Below are 19522 nucleotides of genomic sequence, written 5' to 3' on the forward strand. Positions count from 1 at the left end.
CTAACAGAGCTAGATTGAGATGGTTATTAATGCTAACACTTGGCACCTAGATAGTCTGTCAGAGTCTCTGCTCAATAAGAACTGAGAAGTTCATTGCACTTGTCTTAGAAATGTCTCTCCATAACATCCATATTTGGAAAAGAAATAGGAAAAGACACTGCAGAAAAATATTCTTTTTCTCTCCAACCAGAACTTAAGAAAATTGTATATTATCTAAAATTGTCTAAAAAAAACCCGGTTTCACAGTAATCAGTTTCTGAGGTACTTAGTTAAAAAATAGTATCAGTGCTATATCAAATTTGCTGGAAGGATCTGTCATTCAAATATCAGGCACTTGTTCATTGTTCTTTCCTAATGAAATATCAAATTTTCACTCCTGTTTGGAAATCAAATGACAAGATTGTTTGACTACAACAAAGGCACTAATTAGAAAATTCCCTGGCAAATGACACAGCCAAGACTGATTTCTGTTCAAGACTGTGATGTTTACCCTTGTTTGGGTAAATGAGAAATACAGAAGACAAGGATAACTATTTTGCATATCCTAAACATTTTTAGTCCCAAATAATTTCCACATAAAATTATACCTTCAAATCTTCTAAAAAAGCCCAGTAGCATCTTTTACCTCCACCTTTTCCTAAGCTGTAAGCCCTGTCCTGCTGTATACATTATCCATGTCAGAAAACAAATTCCTTTTGTTTTAATATATCCAATCATATCATCTTTTGTACCCATGTTTTGTACCCACTGGATTTCACACTCAAGCTGAGAATTTTCATTAAAGCCTGCAAAAGGACAGATTTTGGGACATAGCTACTCATGATTCCTTTATCCTTCCCATGTATTACAGACCACTCCAGGGAATGTAAACTTTCCAAAGCTTTTGGCATTTGAACATTTTGATTGAGAACAAATCCTCAGCTTGTCAGTTGTGTTGGTTTGTGCTTTTAACATAAACGGTATCTCTTTCTGCTCGTGGTAGGGATCCCACTTCACACATCAGCTAATTAACCACAATTTAGACTGAAGTACGAATGATTACTCTGCTGTAATGCTGCTGTTTCTTAGCAACCATGAAATACATGTAAAAGATGTGAGACAGAGACCCAAATACCATCATTTCGAGATTGAGAACTTCCACCTAGACTAAACTAAGAGTGGGACAGTAAATTAATTTTAAATTTCTATTTCCCCACTTCAGTGCTATGTCCCTTTTATGCTCTTGACAGTGTGATTTTCCCAGTCCATGATGACATGTAAGCCTTTAACATCTTCAGAGCTGAGAATACCTGCTGGCTACTCCAAAAAAAAAACTTGTAAGGCTTAATAAGAAAAATATTTCCTGCATTCTTCCCATGTGATGACTTATGTCTAGCACTAGTTCCTCATTTGATGGGAATTCTACCAAACTAAAGCTGCAAGGTTAGGCCCTGTTTCAGTGTTACACAATCACAATAAACAAAAATCTATTTTATTAGTAACAAATTAGCAATTATGTTTTTCCTCTTAATCCTAATAAGGTATTTTGAGCATTTAAATTACCTTACTCTGATCTGAAGATACTTATTTTATGTATTAACCAACTTTATACTGCAAGACAATTCTATCATGCTTTTCAAAAATATTGACAGAATTAAAAAAAAAGTCTGACCACTGAAAGTTCAATTAAAAATCAAATTCTTTAATATTTGATGAATCCTTTTATGACGTGCTATGTAGTTCTACTCTGTGATTGCTACTTGCATATGATGATGTCAATAGTGCAGATTTAATTTTTATTCTGGAAGAAATGGAAGATTGGTTTCTGTGATCCTATTTATATTCTGCTTTTGAACACAGGGATGACTGAAGTAGAAAACCAAAAAGCAGACTTTGAAGTACCAAAGTAGGACAAAAATCAGATGAGGCAGGTACCCACATTTTGGATTATGTGTCTGAGGCACACAGAACATGCAGCCATGGGAGACACACATGGTAACACTTCCTCTCCTGGGAGCTGGGAAATCTGCCCTGGAAGGGGTGAGCTTTATGCTTTATGCAGGTACTGGGGGTCTCATGGGTCCCCTGAGGGGCACAACCCCTACAGGATGCAGAACTTCAGTGTCTGCACCACCACTGGGCCAGGCAGGGCTGCAGCCTGTGATGGCAAATTCACCTGGCACCGAGGGCAGAACAGGGGTGCAGGAAGCAATGGGGGCACCTGCCAGCCCTTCTGCAGTGGCACCTTCCTGGGAGAGAGCCCTGACCCAAGCATGTGGTGCTGTCCCCCCACGGCACCAGGTGCTCCCCATCAGCAGAGCCAGGGCTGCACTGCCCAGCTGCACCTGGGGCTACAAACGTGGGAGAGGTGGGGGAGGGGGCTATTCCTGCAGGGAAGTCTGGAGGAGAAGGTGGCTGTGGAAGGCTGGAACATGGGACACACAACTTGCAAGGTGAGTGTGCAGCTCCTGAGTGCTGCTGGCTCTTTGTCTTCCTGCCTGGGTCTGTTTGTTGTGAGGAATTGCTTTGCTGGTATCACAGTGGTTGGTTGGGGTTTTGCTGCTGTGAGACATGGTGTGCTGGGCTGGAAGGAGCCCTGGTCCCACCTGGGGACTGCTCTGTCCAACAGGACTTGGGGCCTGCAGCCAAAACCTCTGTGAGAGACGGTGGCTTTGTCACAGTGCCCCAGGTCTGCACAGGGTAGGGGTCTGTGGTCCTTTGTGTTGCTCTGGCAGCAGGTACAGGAGGAACCTGGGGTTGTCTGCATAGTTGCTGTAGTTTTGTTTTGTTATCTCACAGAACTGAGAATGGATACAACTACTCCTATAAATTTTTCATTGTTTTTGCTGAAAGAAGCTAAATGTAAAAATCTGACACTACAGTTCTTTAGTCATACATTCATAGTGGTGTCTGGCAGGGCATTTGGCAAAGTTCTGCAAGACCCAAGGAGTCAATTCTCCTGGCACTATGCGTGGTGACACCTCCACTAGCCTGTCTGACTATGGGTTTAAAGGACACCTCTTCACTCTCTGACTTTAAAAGTAAAGCTAGATTGACAATTTTTGGATTTTTGCTTGTTCAGGTTGTGTGGTTTTCCTTTTTGTTGTGTTTGGTTTTGGCTTTTTTTTTTGTGTTGGTTGGTTTGTTGCTTTTTTTAAAGCAGAGATATTAATTAGTAGTCTGAAACAAAGAGAGGAAACTATTGGATTAATCAGTATAAATAAGTACATTCTCTATGCTCAAGAGGAGTTCACAGAAAGGGTATTTTCTTGTAGTGCAAGTTTACATGGTCCTTGGCAATATGGCTCTATTATCATTTTAGCTGCTTTCTGTTGAGGTATTTTATTTTCATCTAGAAGAGCAATGAATGTATATCTCCTTTAATATTCAAATGAATATCATCAAGGCTTAATAAGTTTATTTCTGGCAGCAGCATAGCTGAACGTGATGCCAATCTCTTTGTTCTAGTAGTCTTGTTTGTACATTGCACTTCAGTAATTTTGCTCTGTTGTGCTTTTCTTGTACAGCTCGGAGAGACTTTGCAGCTCTCTCCCTGAGAGGAAAAATGACTTTCCCCATTGTCTTCCCTCTAGGCAATAAAACTTTAGAAAACCCTTTTTTCCTCCCCCTCTTTCAGTCTGTTTACATTTTTCCAGGGGAAAGTTAGAGCACTATGAAATAAGGACTAAGGCTAACTATAACTCATAGGTTCTAACATTCCTTTTTATTTCTGGTTAAAAATCAGATTCCCTGACAGATGGTCTGTTTAGTCTATCTTAGGTCACTTCAGGAACAGGTCTACTTTAGTAAGACTCTTTTTTCCTGCTATATATAGCTGTGTTATAACAGGATTAAAATAAAAAAAACCCAGATGTTTAAGGTATGAAATTACATTGTCTGGTTTGACAGAAAGTGTGTCTCCTCCTCAGCACCTACACTTGGTATTCCTTTGTCTCCTGGCCTCACTGCACTGTTGAGCTCTAAATCAATGTATAATCAGTTTGCAGGTTGGGAGTAGATGGTGTATTTTTAATTTAAATCCACTTTCCCCTATTTCCAGGTGTAACTTATACCCACAAAGTGCTTCTAGTAGGCATTAGTCAAGTTGCATCTACCTATGGGTGATACATTTTACTATTAATTAATAGAGGGAAGTTTGCCATGAGGTGTCAATAGTGGCTATAGGGTATGGGAGTATAAATGTTATTGACAGAGCACCAGGTATAATCTGCTGATGATTTGGACTGGCTCTTTCTGCTTTCAAAGCCAGCTGGCACAGAAGGTGGCTGCACCTGGCTCCTGCAGGAACATTGGCTTCCAGACAGGTGAGGCCAATCCAGTCTGCAGGGCAGTGCCTGCTGTAGCAATTAAGGATCAGCAGTACCCGAGGTGATGCTGGGAGGAATCAATCTGAGGTGAATCTAGGCAGATGAGAATGGATTGTGAAAGTGATCTGAGAGCATGGGTTACACACAAGGGGTGCACCTGATCTCATGGCTTAATGCCACGATGGTTTTTTGGCTTGCTGCGGATTGGAGGATAAGAATATTTGAGTATGTTTTTTTAAATATTTTTTTCAGCCGTCTTTATGAGCCTCTGCAACTGTACTGTCTGCATTTACACCTTGGAAAGCAATTTTTGTGTTAAAAATCACCTGCAATGTCATTAGCTAACTGATCACTGAACGAGGTACAGCTGGCAAGGGCTCTTTGGCTGATGTTAGGATGGGGCAATCTACACAGCTATTAAGTGAAGGAATTATACCCTCCAGAACAATTGGAGGCTTTATCTAAAAGACTATCAGTGTTAAAATGAGATGGAGTTAAGGACTGAGTGTTGGCAAAGGTTATTGTGTCTCCTCACACGGAAAGTGAGTCAGGTTTGGTGTAAAAAATGGTTTACATCACTGAGCTAAAGCTTTGAACTGTTGTGTATTGTTTCAGTGCCATAGAAACCTGGGGTTGAAGGGAAAAAAAAACAACCTTTACGTCAATCATCTAATCCATTCCTTTCTCTGAGGTAAGGCTAACAGGCTAGAAGAGATAGTTGTCTGATCTGTTCCTAAAGACACACGTTCCTTCTCAGTGGTTGTAACTCTGATTTTCCTAATGCCAGGCTGAATGTCCCTGGCTGCAAACTTGCTGAGTGCTTCTTGTCTCTCCAGCAGACATTGATCCTTCTGTGCATTAACAGGGTTCAGTATTCTTCCAGTATGTGTGACTGTGGAAAACGTTGTCTTGCTATGATTTCATTTCCAGATAAATAAACTGATCTTTGGAAGTGAGAGAATTAAAATAACATTATCCACTACAGCTGTTTACCAGGAAGTCTTCAACTTGTGTTTCTACAGGCAAGGTGATTCTCAGAGCTCAGTCGAAGAAAAGCTGTCTTTTGGCTGGAGCTGGCTTTGCAGTTTGTTGTATTTCAGGCCAGGCTTCATCTGGGTTTGTAGAACTTGAGGGTCAGTGCCAGGTTACCACCCTTGTGACCTTTGAACAGGACTTACTGTTTCTTCCACTAAGGCACTGCCTGAGATGAAGCAGTGCAGGGCAGATGGTTTTAAAGCACAAATTCACACCCTAGGAAGCCAGCTTCCTGCAGGGAAGTCTTAACAGACAGGACTGGAAAATGTCCATATTCCTTGGCCTGCACACAAGGGAGCTTGGCAGCAAGCACCTCCTGAGAAGATAATTGTGTAGATGGGTTATATATGTGAAGTCCACACAAACTCCTTTAGGTGCAAGAGCTAAAACTTGGGCTGTAAAGAAAGAAGTGGCTCTAGGTGAGGTGGGAATGCTTTTCCCTGTGGCTTACAGCAGGTTTCTCATGGATGATGTAGTGTTACACCACGGTGTGTGTATGAGGGCCATGCAGGAAAGCCTGTGTCAAATCACTTGGTCAGGATCTTTTTTTGTGTTTGATCCCACCCTGCAAAGACTTGAATCAAAGAATATGCCAGCAGTCATCAGCAGGTTAATGCTGCCAAACCCTTTCTGGTAAATTCTCTCTGGGTGAATGGCTTTCTTCATTTTAGTAAGAATATATTAAAGGGAAAAGCAAAACAAAGTAACACAGGATAACTTCAAATTGTGGGGTCTAGTTTGATTCCAAACATACTTTCAGTGCCAGAAAGCAAAAGAGTTGGAATCAGAAACAAATGGAAAAATGGAGGAGAAAAATGTGTGCTCTCTTTAGCGCAATTGCTAAAAAGATGAATTTTCTACTTTTGCTTATAACATTCCTTTGTCTTATGATATGCAGTAGCACTGCTTATTGAAAAAAATAATTTCAGTCATCTGATTTATGTGACAAAAAGTCAAGTCTGGTTAAGATAAAGTAGTGTACAAACTGCAGTCTTTTTCACAAAAAACTTCTGGAAGTCCTTATTGAATGCATACGTATCTTTCACATTTAAGATGTGTGAACTGCAGAAGTGCAGATTTTCTCTCTGGTAGGGAAGGAAGCCCTCTGATAATATACCTATAAAAGTACCATGAGGGACCATGCCCTGCATTGATATTAGTATTTACATGATTTTCATAAAACACCTCAGGGTTCTTACTGCACAAGTGTAATGAAAGACATTCCTCACCTAAAAATAGTGAAGGTAAAAACAGACAAGACAGGAATGGGAGGAGAAATAGATACAACTGAAAAACTTGCTTAAGGCTGTCATTAAGATCCTGCTGACAGTCCAGTACTTTATCATCAGATTTTGAAAAGTTATCATATGGGAGGTTGCACAAAAAAATTATCCCAGTATCTTTACAGTGTCCTTAAATTTCCAGTTTGATTTGCTTTGAAATTCAGGAAGATGTTATTTAACAGAAATCTAAAGCTGCAAAGTGTATTTTGAAAGCTATACAAATTCCAGATGCCTTTTACAATGTACTAAATTGGGTTAATATGAATACAGGGTTACTAGTGCACAAACCTAACTGGGATGTCACACAAAGAAAGGATTCTTGCCACTGTAGGTTTTGTTGGGTTTTTTTTGTGTATGTGTTTGGGGTTCTTTTTATGAAGGAAAAACTAATTTGGATATTTTCTTTCCATCTTTTTTTTTTCCAAATAAGCATGTGAAAACATGGCAAAGCTTCTTAAATACTGACATTCTCTGGTACTCTGCATGTCTGTCCCTCAGTACTCTGTTAGAACAGCTCTGAATTACATAAACCCCAAATCAGCAATCCATCTGTTGAAATCTGACACATCCATGCACATCCTGCACTTCCTAAACCCTTTCAGTGCAGCCATCTAACATTTCTTCTGTGATGTCTCCTCTACCTAAATAACTGCTACTGCAGAATCAGTCCCCTGCTTTCAATGGCTCAGGCAGCACTGTCCCAAGATTAATTTTTATTTGCTATGGACAAGCTTCTGGTTCCCCTTTGTCATTGTGAAAGCTGTGTGTCTGTGAGCCCAAGTGGAAGTAACTTTGAATACCAATTGTGTGTGTTTGTGGTCATATTAACTCCTTTGTGCTGTGTCTGCTAAAAAGAAAAAAGAGAAGGAAAAAAAAAATCAAGTAAGAGCATCTGGTCCAACTCCTACCACAATCCAGGTCTGCCACCCTCAAGGTCTGAGAAGAAGTTGCAGAAGGTCTGCATGCAGGATTTTTCCCTCAGCAGCATGATGTCCCCCTAGGGATGCAGTTTCCTGGCCATGGTGCTGCTTGGGGCAGCTCTGGAGGGCAGAGACTGCTCTGTCCTCAGTGGCTCTGCAATTCTAATGGCACAATCATGCCCTGTAGCATTCTTTCTTCCCCAGAGCTGTTAACACTCTACATCTCAAGAGTTGTGGAGGCTTCTCTGGCTTATTTAGGTTGTAACATTTATTAAAAATACTTAAAACTCAGTGTTACCTACTGATGTGTGTGCACCTGCCATTGATGGTAACAGGGAATGATGATTAGTAGAGTGAAAAACATGAACCAGCAGGATAAATGACTTCCACTCTGCACAACTCTGTTCTCTTTACTAGGTGTTTCTGATGTTCTGTATGTTCCTGTGCAGGAAATTGCTTTTTTATTGTTTGTCTTTCTGTCTCCCTGGGGATAGTGTTAACAAACCTCCTGAAGTCTGTGACTTGAAAGTCTTCAGATTTCCTTCTATATATAGCATTTCCTTACTTAGGGAAAATATTTTTTGTCCACTTTACATATGTATAAAAAAGCTTAGTTATATTCAATCACATGCTGTTTATATAAAATAATGTTTTCAACTCAAAAAAATGCTAGACCAAGGCAAGTTTCAAACCAAATGAATTCAAGTAGACAGCTGTAAAACTTCTTCAGCAACAAAATTACTGTGAGCTTTATGATCTCATATGTATTTTTATCACTTTATCATAGTAAAGAAACCACATGGCTTTAAAAGCAAGCTAAGTACTTATTTAAAGATTTGTTTTCAATCTCTTTAATGGCATACGAGCAGAGTTTGTATTTTAGTCAGTGATGAAGTGACTAAGCATAGGTCTTAACTGTCCCTAGAATAATGCCCATTAAGAAGTGTAACTACTGCCTTAATGCCTGTGAAAGAGAGGAAAGGAGTGAAGTATTCCAGAATTGGTTTACATAATGGCATGCATGCTATCTGAATTCCATCAGATGAGGCTATGAGGAAAAAGGAATTATAAATATAGAAAAGCTTCTTCAGTGACAAGTATATAATTATTTTTTAAACAACCCCTTGCAGTCTGCATGGGTTATTTGGTATGTCTAGTCATGCTTTATTTCGGTGCTCAGCCAGAGGTATTTCATGTGCACACTTCTGCTTGTCATTGACTGCAGTAACTTCAAGGAAATTAAATTCTGTTATACCAAAATATGGAAAACACTGAATAATCTCTCCCCCACCATCACCCTAAATTCTCTTCCTGCATGTCACTTGTCTCTTCTTTAATACTACTTGGCTGTTGCTAAGGCACCGCTCCCCTCACCGGGTTCTGAAAGGTGAATACACAGAGCTCCAAACAGAGCAGGAGCCACTGATACTCATCATCCCGACATGGATGGGCAAAGGCACAGCTCTGGGGAATCTCCAAGATATTCTGGCTGCACAATGCTGTAGTGGGGGATTGTCCTGCTGCCCTGAACCAGGCCAACAGGGCAGGGCAGAGCTGTGCCCTCCCTGTCTGCCAGGCAGGACTGTGTCCCCTCTCTGGTCACTCACGGGGTGCTGCTGACCAAGGACGTGCGAGGTGGGTGGCACAGAGTCAGCAATCCAGGGAGAGATGCCGTGGTGGAAAATGGGGACCCTGCTTCTGGGAACCTTGTTTCTCTTCCCCAGTGATGGACGATGAAACCTGAGTGTCAGGGTGGCTGCTGACCCTCCAAAGGGCAGAATGGGCCCAATTTTAGTTTGATTCAGTTCAGGCCAGTCAGTAGCAGAGTGGAAGGGTGGATGTAGGCACTGTGCTGGTGTTCTGGTGAGTCTGTACCTACTTGGCAATTCCTGTGCTTCAGCCCTTTCCCCGAAGCCTCCCTCAGTGCATTTCTGTGCTCTCATCCTTGTCTTATTGGCAGAAGAAAATCAAAATAGACATTCTTGTCCCAAGTGAAGATGAGTTTAGTTTACAGAAGCATCTTTTGCTTTCACTGCCTTTTCACAGCTGTTTAAAGCTTCTGATTGCTTTCTAGAGGCAATTTCTGTGAATTCTCTTCTAATATTTTTTAAATGAAAGTATATTGTCACTTTTTAATAAATATATATTTGTTACCTTGTGTGAGGGAGATCTGCATGCTGTGATCCAACATGATACTCTGCAAAATAGCAAGGCTCTGATTTCCTTTATTCCTTGTAGTTAAGTTATATCACTAGAAAACAGTGTCCTCCTCTGACCTCGTTTGATCAGTGACAGTCACAGTTGCTGTGTCTGGTGACAGATGCAATTCTCCCTGGATCTGCTATTCAAGCCCGATGAGTTGAACTTCTATGGATGAGGATACACTGTTTCTTCAATGAGCTGTTTGTTCAGGAATGCATTCTGGAAATAGCTGGGAAGCCTTTGTTATCTGTGAAGATGCTATTGCTCACTTGCTGGCAAATATTGCATCTACCTGTTTCAGTATTTCAAAACCAAATTAACTTTCCCGATCCCACTTGCAAGCCCACTGTCTGTATTTTTTGTTTGCCAGAGGAGGCAGGTCAGTTCCTGTTTCTAGAACCTTTAATTACAATGCCAAGTCAGTATCTTACTTCCATCAATTTCCCCTTTCTTGAAATATAACCTAACAGCATTTACTCCCTTCTTTCACTGGTAGAAATCATAAACCCAAGAGCATTTGAGAAGAAATGAGTTAAGGAAGAAAAATCAGATCAATACTGGCAGAATTGAGGAGGACAGTATATTGGCTGGGGCACGGAGAAGTGAGAGATCAGTTAAGTCCCAGAAAGATGTTGGTATCTGGAGAATGAACACAAATTGTTAGTCTAAGATAGGAGAGCACATAGGAAAAGAGACAATTTTAAAGTATTCTAGAGGTTAGAAGATGGAGAATATAGCCAAAATCTGCCTTCCTGCAAGGGCCTTGGCCTCTTTGGTGGCAGGGGCAGTCAAAGCAAGGGTGCAAGGAGACTTTAGACCTTCCTTGCCCCCTGCATGTGGCTTTTCTCAAAGCAGGAGGAGTCTCAGCCTGTCCTCCCTCACTGCTCCTGATGGAGTGGGAACATCCATTTATACCAGCACAAGTATGTGGCAACGTAACACTGAAAGTGGCTATTTTCTGTCTGTCCCCAACTAGGCTTTCAACCACCTAGCACACAGTAAAGTCAACAAGTTCAAGAGAAAGTTGTGCAGAAGTGAACAACAGCAACTAGTTAAGAGCCCTAGCTCACAGTTTGGCTTCAGAACTCCAGGAGATATCCAGGTCTGGAGGATAAACAGATGCCAGCTGATTCACTACTAAGTACTGGGACTGCTTTAAGCCCTCCGGCATCTGATTTAATCCAAATGATGAAGTTAAATCACGGACTTGTGGAAAACACTGGTATTCATCTGTCCCTGAGACAATTTGTTCTTGGCTTTCCATCAGTTCTGTATGATTTCTGTAAGGGGAAGTGCTCTACAGTGAAATGCCAGTGGTGACTGTTTTGGATGAGTGTACAGGTCTGGGGGTTTTTGGTGGTTGTTTTCGTTTCCCTTTGTTGCTTTTGTGTTTGGTTGTGGGTTTTTGTTTTGGGGGAGAGGAATGGACAAGGCTGTAGGCAAGAGTAAACTCTCTTGGGGCTATATCTGCCCCAAGGATGTAAAGTGTTACATCCTTCTTATGCAGGATAATCTGACCTTTAAGAACTAGTATAGAAATAGACTCTTAAAAACAAATGCAGGTAAGAGAGCAGCCAGAGAAACCTCAGCTGAGGTCAGGCTAGATCCATACACCAGAAGCTAGTTTCTGATGCAGGTGAGGTTTTAATCACTGAACAGAAACTTCCTCTCAGTTATCTAGACCCTGGTGTACTTAAAGAGCACTGGTTAGTCCAAGGGGGTAAGAAGGGGACACACTGGCACTGTACAAAGTTTGTGCAAGTGGTTTTTATGTATACTTAGGCTTGAACTTTTTTATGCCATTCTTAAAACTGTAATTCCAGTCAATATTTTTCCTCACCATTTCTTTATCACTGTCTAATTAATCCAGTAGCTGTGCATCATGATGACTGTACTGATTACTTTTGTATCTACTAGTAAACGTTCTTCCTAACAGTGGAGATGATTAATAATGTATAAAAATAATGAGGCCCCAACTATAACTTGCTTTGAAGTGAACGTGAAGGTCATTCTTGATACCTTTATCCTACTTCCTTCTCACTTCTGGGAGTTAGAGGGAAATGATGCACAAAACCACAAAGCTAAAATTACATGCAAGTAAACAAAAGCTACAGATATTCACCTGGCATAACACTATATGGCACAGAGCTTTTGTTGAAAAAATAAGCTGAAAGATGGTTATCTTAATTAAAGAAAAAAAAACAAAAACCCCTGACTTTGAAAAGTCTAAGAAACTTGTATTTATTTGATCTGCATCTGTCAGTGATTTGACCATGTAAACTATAGGCTCTGAAAGTAAATGGAAAATGATTTGGAAAGGAAGCACTAACACAATAACAGTGTTAATACATTTCTTCAAAGGGAAAGAATTTAGTTTTTCCTGCAACACAAACTGCTTGGATAAACAAAGTTAATGCCAGGAATGAGATGGTGATAAGTGAGGTATTATGCTAACTTTTAGTGTTTCAGAAGATTGCCTTTCATGTTAAACTAGCACTAGTAAGTAGACCTAGGAGAATGTCTCCATAGTGAAGTGTTTGTTTCATAGATGGCATAATCTTCCTGCTCTATTTTGTGTTGTTATATCAACAGATGTCAGCCAAAATCTACACCTGTACAGAGGGACTGGTCACTCTGTTCCTCTGCAGAAAGGCTGAACAGAGCCAACTGCTCAAACTTGATATAAACCAGCATCTGTACCAAGGAGGAATTAGTGACCACTGAAAAGACATCAAAGTGGCTCTTGCTCTTTCTCAGCCTATTTTGTTAAAGATGTCTGCCTTAAAGAGCAGAAAAACTCACTGGCTACCAGCCCATGTCTGAGCTCAGCTTGGCTTCTCCAGATGATGTTTGATCCTTGGCTATAAAGCTGTAGTTATTGCAGCAAGTCTCAGCCTCCCATGAATCTCCTCCAGCTGCACTTGTCAGCCCATGAAACGACCTCCCATAATGTAATTGGCAAAGAGATTTCTGCAGGCAAACAGCAAATAACACACTTCTAATTGGGCAAGGCTCCAAACCCAGGTCTCAGCCCAGGGAAGCTGCCCTGAGCAGGGTCCCTGAGCAGCCCAAGAGCCTGGGCAGCCTTGAGCAGGCATTGGAGGCCACAGTAAGAGTGAAGAACCTCTGCACCCTCCTCTGACCACGGGGTCCCTGTCTGTAGATACACCAGGACAGAACCTTTTGTCCATGCATTGTAGTGCCATCTGGATACAGGCTGAATTCTTTCCCACACTCCAAATGTTGTTTAATTCATACTGGCCACTGTTATCCTCTGCCTCATGCCAGGACATTTAGTGGGAGGCTATCTAGCACGGGCTGAAACAGTGCCAGGAAGAGTATTAATAGATAAACAGTTTAGAGGATTGTGTACCACTGCTTGGGCTCACAGCCAGGTCCTGCTTAGTTTACCAGATAAAACAGTGAGGTCTCAAAGTTACAGGGTTCTCCCGCTTCCTGGGAGGGCCTGTCACCCTAAGGCTGATGCTGTGGGTAGAATGCCAGTACCAAAGGTTTCTCAGACAGGCCAGGTCTTCAGGAAAACTCTCTCATCTGTCTGTCCTATTGTTGTTCTTTTTACCTGGGATTTATAGCTTGATTGCTCTGTTACCAGCTAAATAAAGTGACACACTCTTCCCACCATGACTTTTTAGTCTTTGCTGTAGAGGAGATGAAAGGCTAAAAAATTTATTTCTTCAAAGGGGAAGTGTGAGTTTTTTGAGACAGTGCACTCATTGCTTTGTGCAGGTCACTCCTTACTGCCAAAATATCACTTTAAATAGAACTCAGTCTCATCCCAGACCTTTGGCAAGGCAGACAGGAATGGCCAATAATTGCTGTGTGGCAGCAGTTGCGTCATATTCCTACTTATGAATTTAACATGCCATCATAAATTCCTTGTCCATATCTAGAAAGAGTGGAGGCTTCCTGCTCATTGACTGCTAGCAGCATCAAAATTTCAGGTGGGGGAACAGCTTGGTCATAATCTTGCACAAGCAAGTGAGCTTGGGATTCCATCCAGTGCTTCATGAAGTTCATATTTTCACTTGATTTTAAGAACAGAACCCTGAAAAAATTGACTTGTTAAAATGAATGATTGTTTGTCCAAGGTGTCTAGTCAATTTGACAAAAGTGGGATTATTTATGGTCTTAACTATCCTTACAGTGTGGTTAGAATTTTTTTTCCCTTTAAAGTTTTTACTCTTTTTATTTTTTTTTTCTTTCTTTATTCCCTGCTGGACAGGACTCCCTAATTGGCAGCTGCTGTACTAATGAGGGGTCTGTATGCAAATCAGCAGCCCAGGTAATTCCTGGAGGGAACACTAAAAGAAAAAATTCACCCAACCAGGCTCTTGGCTCACATCCTTGCCCCGGCTGCTGCTGCCTGCTCATCCCAAAGCATCTCTTGCCCACTCTCTTGGCAGAGAGACCTGGACCTGTGCTTGCCTCAGTTTGCAGTGTGATCCAGACAGCCCTGTAACAGTTTGGTGCACGAGTCCCATGGCATGTTAGCTCATGTCTGTTGTCTGTCCATCTGTTTTTTAATTAGCTTTGTTTTCCTTTGTTGTCCAGCAGAAAGCGAAGGGAGAGCCTTTATTAGATAGTTGCTAGAAAGAACTTAATAAAAATTCTTTGCTTTTAAAATAGTTTTCTAGTTTTCATACTTGGAACATGTTATCTACTATTTCTTCTGGCTTGTCTGAAGTCTAATAAATATTACTGTTTATCTGATTTGGAACATTCTATGTAGAATCAAGACAAGGCTTTGGTAAACCAAACCCCTCCTCCTTCACACAAATATTCCTTGGGGCAAAGGCTTTCTTTTTCAAATGGTGTGATACTGCAAAAGGTTAAACAATGCCTACTTGCACTATACATCACATAAACATGTTACTAATGCCTCAATTCTTAAATGTCTTCGTTACACTTTCTAATTAATTTTGTATTTACAAGTATATTAACTCTTTAATGGCATTTAACTCTGTAAAACAGAGACTAAAATATGTAACAGGCTTCAAAGATTAGCATCACAGAAATACAGACAGTTCACACAACATGATAAATAATTTGCAGAAAAAATTACTTGCTAAGCATTGCAAATCAAATAATAGTACAGCTTTAGAAAAATGATTCATGTCTGTAGAGGTCGTTTTACACCAGTAAATAATGTTTAAATCAGTTGGGTTTTTTACCAAGTATATATTTATTGCCCAGGGACAAGCTCAGATAATTTATCAAATACTTTTAAATGCATTAACATTTTTTGTGCTAAGGGTTCCAGGGTAAGATCTTGGCTGTGTTGAAAAGGTACTGAAGTCATAATCAGGCTCCCACTGCCCTTATGGTCTCCTTCATCTTGTTATCATTGCCATTATACAAAGGTGAAAGCTTCACACTGTTAATTCTTAAAAAAACCCAAAAACCAAAACCCCTGCCACCAATTTAGAGCTCTACTTGGAATACAAGCTGCTCTTTCCTAGGCCAAGCATATTTGACTTCTGTGGAAGGAAACCCAGAGAAGGGACCAGCAACACTTTGTTCTCCACAGTATGTTAAACTTCATGAGGATAATCTGTATTGTTTCAGAGACCATATTTAGCCTCTGGTTATCTTATGTTACTACTGTAAAGTAACAGTTCCATTAAAACAAACATGGAAATCCATGCTGTGACTTGGTGGCTTATATAAAGGCTTAAATCAGTACACATAAAAGCTACATGGCCAAATTCCTGCCTGTTTCAGCCAGGGAACCTAGGACAAGGCACACCAAATGAAGGTCTCACACCTTTTTTTTCCTGTATGCAGAATTTCCAAACCCACTGCGAAATCATTTCTGTTGGTGATGACCTGAATTTTTGTGAAATGTTACTCTGAAAGATGACATGGAGGATCATTCTTTCATGTGGCAGGATGACTATGAAAGAGCTGAGGGAAAGGAGATCATTACTCTATTGAAAAGGGCTTTTTTAAAACTCAACCTCTCAATAGGTGGACATTCAAAAATGAGAACCATATTCTATTTTAAGATTACCTGTTCAGTTCTCAAAAGCTCTTCTGTAGGACAAAAAAGAAAATGACTAGTCACCTCTGCAGTAAAACTAGAAATTTCACTAGCTAATAAGCATGTAACTTTTCTTCTTTTGCACCACAATATATAATTTTCTCAGAATCATGAAGACCTGTTTAATGTTCTTAATAGGAGTCTGTCTCATGAGTAACCATTTTTGAAAACCAAAGCTTTTTGACCCTATAGACACCTCAAGTGCAAAGCAGTCATAGATGGGTGTTGGAGACTTGTGGGAGCCAAGGCTGTAGGGCTGAATGTTGTTAGAGGTGTGGTGGTTTTTGCTGTTTGTTTGCTTTAAAGTACAGCTAACATCTTGCACTGCTCACATACAAGGAGCTTTTTGTTTCCACCTAAGAACTATGAAGATGCTATTGTGACAACATGTTCGGAATAAATACAGAAAAAATATTTCTGCCTCCTTTGAGAGACTCAAGTTTTAAGTGGGCTATTAAAGCAAATGAGGCTGCTGGGATCTTGGAGCATGATTCCAGCTGGTTCTTGGAAGCCACGTGTGTATGGCAGATGGTGGGGGTGCACTAGGTAGCCTCCTGCACCCCCGTGTGAGTCCAGGAATGGCAAGGGTGCCACTCACTGGGACAGAACAAAAGGCTGGGAAAGCATTGCACGAGTGGTGCAATCCCTGAAATGGGCTATGCTTTAAACATCTGTGTTGCATCAGCATGGTGGAGCCTGGAGATAAAGCAAACTGCATCCCAGGGGGCCCAAACAATCGGACAGCCTCAGCAGTGGCTGCAGGCAGCTTGAACTGTGCCAGCTGAAACCCGGGGAAGTGTGAGGACTGGTAATGAGGAGAGCAAGCTAAACACAGGGCTTGCTGTCAATTTCAGTGCAAAAGTCTAGCTGTACTAAAATGAGTGTCCAAAATGAAACCATCACCAGGACTTCATCCCAGATTTTCCTCCCAGACACTGTGCTTGCCCTATGAGCTGTGGGTGTGCACCTCCCCGAGCAAGGTGGTGGCTGAACCCCACACTGCAGCCCCTCAGCTGCTGTGCCTGCAGCAGTGACTGACAGCCTGACTGAACACCCACGTACACAGAGAGGCTGCACTGTGCATATGGCAGAGTACAGAAAAAAGACCAAAGGAAATCTAGCAAAAAGATCTATTTTTCAGAAGATGATGGGGGATAACAAAGAGCATGTAATTCTTTAGTGCAGAAAAAAAAATGCAGCTGGGTAAGACAAAACATCCAAGTTTTCTCTCTATTCCAATTTTATTCTAGTGCATAGGCATCTGCCATGTATGGCCAAAATACCAGATTTTTCTTCTCTTAAATAGAACAAAGAAGGAACAGAAAAGAGGAAAGGAGATTGATGAACATCAACTCCTGGCAGCTAACAAGTGATGACATGAAAACCACTTATGGCAATCTCTGAGCATAGTTATTTTATATTTATTTAAAAGAAATTCCTATTCAGAACAGGAATAAATTTCTGGCAGGAGCTCTATTATATTAATTTGTCTATAAATGTAATGTTTGCAACTTGCTCTTCATGCATGTCTTGGAAGATTTGTTTGGATGAAAAATTATTGCTGTTGGTGGTCTTTGCAAGTAGGTTCAGCCTAACAGAGCTCTGTGAATATAAGGAGCTCTGTGACCTGTTGCTGGTCTTCTTTAATTCTCTAGATCTCAAGTAAGAATATACAAAGCAAAATACCAGGAGTAAATACCCCTAGTATTTAAAACTGAATTAGATTTCAGATTATGCTATGAAATGTTCTGCTGGGACTCTAGAAAACACATTTATCTTATGACTTCCTTCTGTTGTTTATCACTGCTGTATTAATAGGACAGGTTAAATATTTCAAAAAAATATGCTTTTCTGCCTTTGTAGTTAGAACATTGGTGTTCAAATCCTTCTTTTTGGGGATGCAGGAGGGTGTTAGCTGGCATGAAGTACACCATCCTGGACTGGTTATGGTGAAAAGATTTTTCTCAAAGATCTAATAACATAACATGGCAACTTTCTATTTGGATTTATTATGATCACTGGGACTATTTCAGGCATCATTCCAATTGCACTTGCATCTGATGCTAGTTAAATGGCTTCAGAGAAGGATGTCTATGACTTTCACTGTGGGAAGCTGGAGGTCAAGCAGGTTCCTTCTGCACCTGGTGTCAGTGACAGCCCAGCATCTGTCATGTGCCAGCCGTGTGTGTGACACCCCTGCAGCCCAGCCCTGTCTGTGTGTGTGTGACACCCTGCTGCCCTGTTCTGCCTGTCCTGTGTGTGGCACCCTGCTGCCCTGTTCTGCCTGTCCTGTGTGTGACACCCTGCAGCCCTGTTCTGCCTGTCCTGTGTGTGACACCCCTGCAGCCCTGTTCTGCCTGTCCTGTGTGTGACACCCCTGCAGCCCTGTTCTGCCTGTCCTGTGTGTGACACCCCTGCAGCCCTGTTCTGCCTGTCCTGTGTGTGACACCCCTGCAGCCCTGTTCTGCCTGTCCTGTGTGTGACACCCTGCTGCCTGCTCTGCTGCGGGCAGGGCGACACCACCGCTGACCCAAGGGCCGGGCACCCAGAGGTGTGGCCGTGAGGTGACAGCGCATCCCTGGGCCACGTGCTGTGCTGGTAGAGCGAACCTACCTCTGTGTGTTTCACACAAGTTCGTTGTCCCCGTTTTTACCGTGTGTGCAGGACTACGGCGCATCAAACCATCATTTGTTTCGCGTAAGACACAAGAACGTGAAGGTTTGGAAAGGGCAGGAGAGGTTTTAATTTTTTTTCCCTTCTGTCTCATCCAAGAACTATGTGGGGTGCAGCAGCCAGACAGCATGGTTCCTGGTGACAAGTTAAGACTTGAAAACAAAAGCCCAGCAGCGCGGGGGCTCTGCGTGCCCGCCCCGGACGGGGGCGGCTCCCCTTCTGTATGCGCGCCAGGCGCGGTGGTCCTGGAGCGACAGCGGAGTGGCCACGGCCAAACCCCCGAAAACTTTGCAGCCTCTGGGTATAAAGCATCAGCTAGCGCCAGCACTGCTGTTTAATCAGGTGTCACGTCACAGCCCTTGGGGCAGCTCTCCCGCGCCCCGGGCAGCAGCGGAGCGGCGCCGCAGCCCCGAGCCCGCGGGAGCGGCGGCCGGACCGGGGCCGGCGCTCGGCTCTGCCGGTGCCCGCGAGTGCCGGGGCCGCGGGAGCGGGGATGGCGCTGCCCTGTGCCCTCAGCCTGCCAGCGCTGCCCGGAGCTCGCGGGCACCCGACAGCAGGGGACGGGAAGGGACCCGACCCCTTCCTCGGCGCGGTCGCCCCGGACCCAGCGCCCGCGGCCGGCGCTTACCTGCGGGCGAGACCAGCTCGCCTTCGCTGAGCTCCGCGGAGTCCGAGTCCATGCTGCAGGGGCCGGGGGGCAGCTCGGGCCGCCGCTGGCAGGAGGAGTGCCCGGAGCGGCGGAGCGCAGCCCGCTGCCTTCTCCTGCGCTCGCAGCCGGCGCTGGGTCCGCGCCACCACATGCAGCCACCTCGCCGAGTGCCATTGGCTGCGGGCGGAGCGGGGCCGGGCGGGCGCGCCGAGGGCGGAGGCAGCGGGGGCGCGGCGGAGGAGCGGCTCCTGCCCGCGTCTTACACGAGTTGGGCTGCCCGGCCCCTCCGCCCGCACGGCCCGGGGCAGCTCCCGAGGCAGCGCTGCCGAGCGCAAAAATACCGAAATGACCGTCCTGTACATTGCCATCGCATCTCCCGTCTGTCTTTTTCC

The 19522-nt window shown here is 42.9% G+C and overlaps 1 protein-coding gene across 1 annotated transcript in view; it reads right to left on the bottom strand.

The window, feature by feature from the left end:
• TNFAIP8L3 (TNF alpha induced protein 8 like 3) overlaps positions 1-19266 on the bottom strand; it is a 45411-nt gene extending 26145 nt beyond the window's left edge. Inside the window, exon 1 of the mRNA XM_053955233.1 lies at positions 19110-19266. Within this exon, the coding sequence (XP_053811208.1) occupies positions 19110-19161 (52 nt within the window). The 5' untranslated portion in view covers positions 19162-19266. The remainder of the gene's footprint in view (positions 1-19109) is intronic.
• Positions 19267-19522: the final 256 nt, after the last annotated feature.

Source organism: Vidua chalybeata, chromosome 13 (genome assembly GCF_026979565.1).
Source record: "Vidua chalybeata isolate OUT-0048 chromosome 13, bVidCha1 merged haplotype, whole genome shotgun sequence".
Taxonomy (NCBI): Eukaryota; Metazoa; Chordata; class Aves; order Passeriformes; family Viduidae; genus Vidua; species Vidua chalybeata.